This window comes from Engraulis encrasicolus, chromosome 3 (genome assembly GCF_034702125.1).
Source record: "Engraulis encrasicolus isolate BLACKSEA-1 chromosome 3, IST_EnEncr_1.0, whole genome shotgun sequence".
NCBI classification, from domain to species: domain Eukaryota; kingdom Metazoa; phylum Chordata; class Actinopteri; order Clupeiformes; family Engraulidae; genus Engraulis; species Engraulis encrasicolus.
Window position 1 is genome coordinate 26,116,089 of NC_085859.1, and position 5,000 is coordinate 26,121,088.

At 45.3% G+C, this 5,000-nt stretch overlaps 1 protein-coding gene across 1 annotated transcript in view; it reads left to right on the forward strand.

Moving 5' to 3' along the window:
* Positions 1 to 5,000, forward strand: part of ppil2 (peptidylprolyl isomerase (cyclophilin)-like 2) — an 85,908-nt gene that overhangs the window by 20,477 nt on the left and 60,431 nt on the right. The window contains exon 10 of the mRNA XM_063194397.1: positions 2,332 to 2,492. Coding sequence (XP_063050467.1) covers positions 2,332 to 2,492 — 161 coding nt within the window. The remainder of the gene's footprint in view (positions 1 to 2,331; positions 2,493 to 5,000) is intronic.

The following is a 5,000-nucleotide window of genomic DNA, read 5'->3' on the forward strand; positions in this document are numbered from 1 at the left end:
CTCCTGCACCCGCCATGTTTTTGCAGTGGGAGCGAGGCAGGCAGGCAGGCAGGCAGCGCTCATACCTTTAGGCCCTCTGCTGGATGCAGAGGAGGATGTATTGATATCATGCAGACCAGTGTTTCTGAACTGGTAGGTCGGAACCCAAAAGTGGGACGTGGAGGGGTCCTGGAGGGGTCCTGGGTGCGTCGCAGAGCTGTGATGTAAAATATATATTACAGTACGTCGTTGTTTCACACACCATATTATCGCTAGTATGGGCTTTGCCAAAATTGAATATAAATGGATACACATTTTGTATGCATTATAGAAATGCAGTGTTCAGATTACATTAGTTAATTAGGTACAGATGTCTACTGTATGTGCGTCATTGGACTGAATAGATTACATGGGCATTACTTGGGTATAGATATATGCAGCATGAGTTGTTATAGAGGTATAGATTACATTACAGTTATTTGGGTACAGGGTATTAGTTACAGCACTGTGGAGCTAGATGGCTTGCTTAAAAGGCCCTTCAGCCATGGACGGATAATTGTACTAGATAGCCAAATTCTTCCCACTGGTGAGGGATTCGACCCTTAAGCTTCCGATCACAAGACGAACTCCTTCAGCATTAGGCCACAGATAGCCCTATGTGTGTCCTGCCTTTTTTACTGAAAAGAACAAACAAAGCAAACTGAACCTGGAGACACTCCCGCTCGCTCCCACACCAACCCTCTATATCACATGAATCACAGACCTGTGACGTGGTCGGGTGGTAGTTCTGTTAGTTCACTGGCAATTACGAAGTCTAGGAATGAGGTTTCTTAGAAAGCCCTGGCCACAGTGTTGCTCTCATGTGGGCGAGAGAAACCGTAAAGCCCGGAATACGCTTGCCACAGAATACGTTTTGCTTGCCATGTGTACGTTTTCTGCGTGGGACACGTAAGGCAATACAAGGTACGCTGACTTGTGCACATGCTGCAATAACGGCGAGCGCAACTGTTAATGTCCGACCTTCCGAATTTCCATGTAGAGGTCACAGGACAGTCAAACAATGGTGGAAAATATTAATGGGAGCCCCGTTGGCTATCTGCCCCCTACATGATGCCTCCAGTATTGCACATAGTACTCTGGAAGGTCTTCAACAATGTGTGTGCAAGTTACGTCAAACAGCAAGCATACTCCGGGCTTAACCCTTTGAGGAGTAAGGAATTTCTAGAGGTTCTTCTAGAATTTTACTGGAACACTCTACAGCTCCCATAGACGTCTGTGTTAAAAATCTCGCAAAGACATTATGACATCATAATGAGAACTCAAAATTTGGGCAAAATTCTAATCACATATTTGTGATGGTACTCCTCTGTAATGAACTGGACTGAAGCCAGCCCTGTGAGAGCCAATGATTGGGTATAGATTATTAATTACAGTCTCTATAAAATTTTGAACGAGGTGGGTAATGTAATATATTTGGCAGAGCTTGTGCATTCTAAACACCTGTCTTCCCCTTAACGTCATGGGGGATCTTTTGTGTGTGTGTGTGTGTGTGTGTGTGTGTGTGTGTGTGTGTGTGTGTGTGTGTGTGTGTGTGTGTGTGTGTGTGTGTGTGTGTGTGTGTGTGTGTGTGTGTGTGTGTGTGTGTGTGTGTGTGTGTGTGTGTGTGTGTGTGTGTGTGTGTGTGTGTGTGTGTGTGTGTGTGTGTGTGTGTGTGTGTGTGTGTGTGTTGCTCGGTCATGTGATTGGTTTGTCTGATGGTCTGACTGTCTGTCTATGTCGTTATTGAACTGCTTCCAGTTTCAATGAAACCAGACATCTTTGACGTTTTGGTGTGTGTCAGTCTCTCTCCCTTCCTCTCTCACTCTCTCTCACTCTGGTTCACTTTCCCTCAACTTTTAAACTCAACAGCAGCTTCACAGACAGCATAAAAAGACGATCTAATTGGATTAGAAAAACAGCCAGACATGCAAACCAAAACAACAAAAGAAGAAGTTGGGATATTTCTTTAGTTGAAACGAGTCTGTCTGCCTGTCTGTCTGTGTGCATCTGTGGATGAGGAGAAAGCCAATGTGAGGCCAGGGTACTGTCTGAATCTCATTGACCTGTCACTCTCTTTCTACTGTCTCTCTCGCTGTATATGTAATGTGTTGTGTATTCTGTATAAATGTATGTATGTTAATTTTCCTTGGGATTAATAAATAATACTCTACTTTACTCCATCTCTCCCTCATTCTCTGTATGTGTCTTCCCATCTCTCTCTCTCTCTCTCTCTCTCTCTCTCTCTCTCTCTCTCTCTCTCTCTCTCTCTCTCTCTCTCTCTCTCTCTCTCTCTCTCTCTCTCTCTCTCTCTAGATGAGGAGAAGGCTAAGCTGCAGCCGGGCTACCACCTGAAGAGCACCAACATGGAGACTCGTGAGACTCTGGCTGAGCTCTACAGGGACTACAAGGGGGACGAGCTGCTGGCCTCCACCATGAAGGAACCCGAGGCCAAGAAGACCGACAAGCTCAATGCCGTGAGTTTTAATAATAATCATAATAATGATAGGAATGCACTCACAGAGCGCAGACCTCTGCCAAGGAAGCTGTTTAATAGAACATTTGACTATGTTACACCGTATTTTTTATTTCAAGTCTTTCTGCCTTCGTTTTTTGGAGTTAGAAACTGGAATGTCAAAATTCGCCCTGCCCTGCAATTCAATTTGCGGTCACTGGGGGTGTCTACATTTGAAGGCTAGAAATGGTGAAGAATCTTTAAAAACATCCTGGTTCTAGTTTGTGATCCGGATCACCACCAGAATTTAATCACTCGCACACATCATGTTCCTTTGGTCATTTCCAGCAACTCCACAAAGTTGCATACAAATCTATAGATACGTTTTTGAGTTATCCTGCTGACAAACAAACAGACAGACAGACAGACAAACCAACCTGACAGAAAACATAAGCTCCTTGGCGGAGGTAATAATACTACTCAACGCAACATCCAGCATCAATCGGTTAAGGAGACTCACATGCTCAATGGCAGGAGATGGAGAGGGGTTGGTCCCCCATATTCACCCCCTTCCATAGCTAGGCTGGCCTACACACCTACTCCTTTCCCATCTGGAAGAAAATGGCGTTTTTTTCTAAACGGTTACTTTCCTCTCCTTCCTTCACTGCTCATCTTCGCAACATGGCAGGAGACGTCTGCGTTGTGGCACTCTTTCAGACCCTCTCTGTCTGTCTGTCTGTCTGTCCCTCTCTCTCTCCACCCTGCCCCCTCTCTCTCTCTTTCTCTCTCTCTCTCTCTCCCTCTTCTCTTTTTGGCACTATTTCAGGCGGCACTCCACACACTATCCGTATCATTCACTATTCATCCACTATCCCCCTTTCTTTCTCCCTTCTTTAATATACTCCTTCTCGTTCTCATTCTCATTTTTCTTTCCTTCTCTCTCTCTCTCTCTCTCTCTCTCTCTCTCTCTCTCTCTCTCTCTCTCTCTGCTTGTCTCTACTCACCACTACTGTGACTAAAATAGTGTGTGTGAGTACTCTAAAAATGACGGTGAGCAGACTCATAGCGGTTGCATTAGGGTCAGAGCCAGTTACTCAAAAGCCTTAGTGCCGTTGGGATTATATTTTGGGGGGAGTGTGTGTGCGGAGAAAAACACGATATGGAGGGACGGAGAGCCGGGGAGGAGGGATGGGGTCAGGGATGAGGAGAGCAGATGTGATTATTATTAGTTTTGGCACGGAGGGAGAGATGTGGATAGAGGTTTTTTTTGGTGGAGTGTGGGGAGGAGAGGGATATTTCTCAAAAACTGTTGCTCAGTATCCCCTCTCTCTCTCTCTCTCTCTCTCTCTCTCTCTCTCTCTCTCTCTCTCTCTCTCTCTCTCTCTCTCTCTCTCTCGTGTGTATAGAGAGATAAGATGAATGATGGGCAGGTTGAGGAGACAGGGGTGTCTTAAAAGTGCTACTGACTGTCTGAGTGTAATTGTATCAGCTGTTGGATCACAACTGATATCAGTTGTGGTGAATGTGTGTAGAGAGTGGACTGGAGGGAGGCAGGGCGGGTCAGAAGGAGGACAGAGAGAGATATATCTTAAAAGTGCTCCTCACCGTCGTTGCAATGTTTCATTACATCAGCTGCTGTCAATAGATATCCGTTGTGATTATTTCTGGGTGTGTGTAGGTGGAACGAATGCGAAATTGCAGAATTTGGCATAGAACGTTTGCTACTGATAATGTATGACGCTTTGGGGGGGGGATTTATTATCGGTTTGGACCTTTAGCTGAACAGTATCGCGCTGTGCCTCCCACGCCGAACTGGCGCGTTGACTGGTAGGTCACAGGTTCAAGTCCCGAGTGGCGGACTGTGCAGGCCAGGATGACTTTGGCTGCATAGAAAGATAAGACGGTAGCGAGGGAGGGAGGGAGGGAGAGAAGAGAAGAGGAGGAGTGTCAAAAGTGCTACTCAGACAGTCAGTATTACTCACTGTCTCAGTGTCTGCTCCATATCAGCTGCTGCATAGAGATGCAGTGACTGGAAGGATGCCTTAGACACACATTTTACTTACTATAATAATACTAATTTGTACTGTATTAATATCCATGCCCATGCACCCATTCCTTGCCTTTCTCATCTTTCTGAGAGGTATCTGACCCTCCCAAATGGCATTGAAAGCATATCATCACCCACAACTACACTTCTCTCTGATCGCCCAAGTTGGTTGTGCCTGAGAAAACCATGCCAATGGAACTGAAACTTGAGTCACAAAACACAATGAAATTCAGTACAAGGGGGGCAGTTTATGAGGCAAGGCATGTCATTTTTTTCTTTCGTATTGTTTCTTTAGCGATTTAAAAAAATCACATCTGTCTCTAAGGACATGATGATCTCACCTTGCAAAGTGAGAAAAGTTGCTGAAACTGCAGTGAAACCCTCCCTCCACGGGCATGTGAGAAAAATGGCCCCTGTGGAACCCAATTAGTCCCTCTGGAGTTTATTTTGCATAGTGTTTTTTTGCAGAATATGCACAAAAGC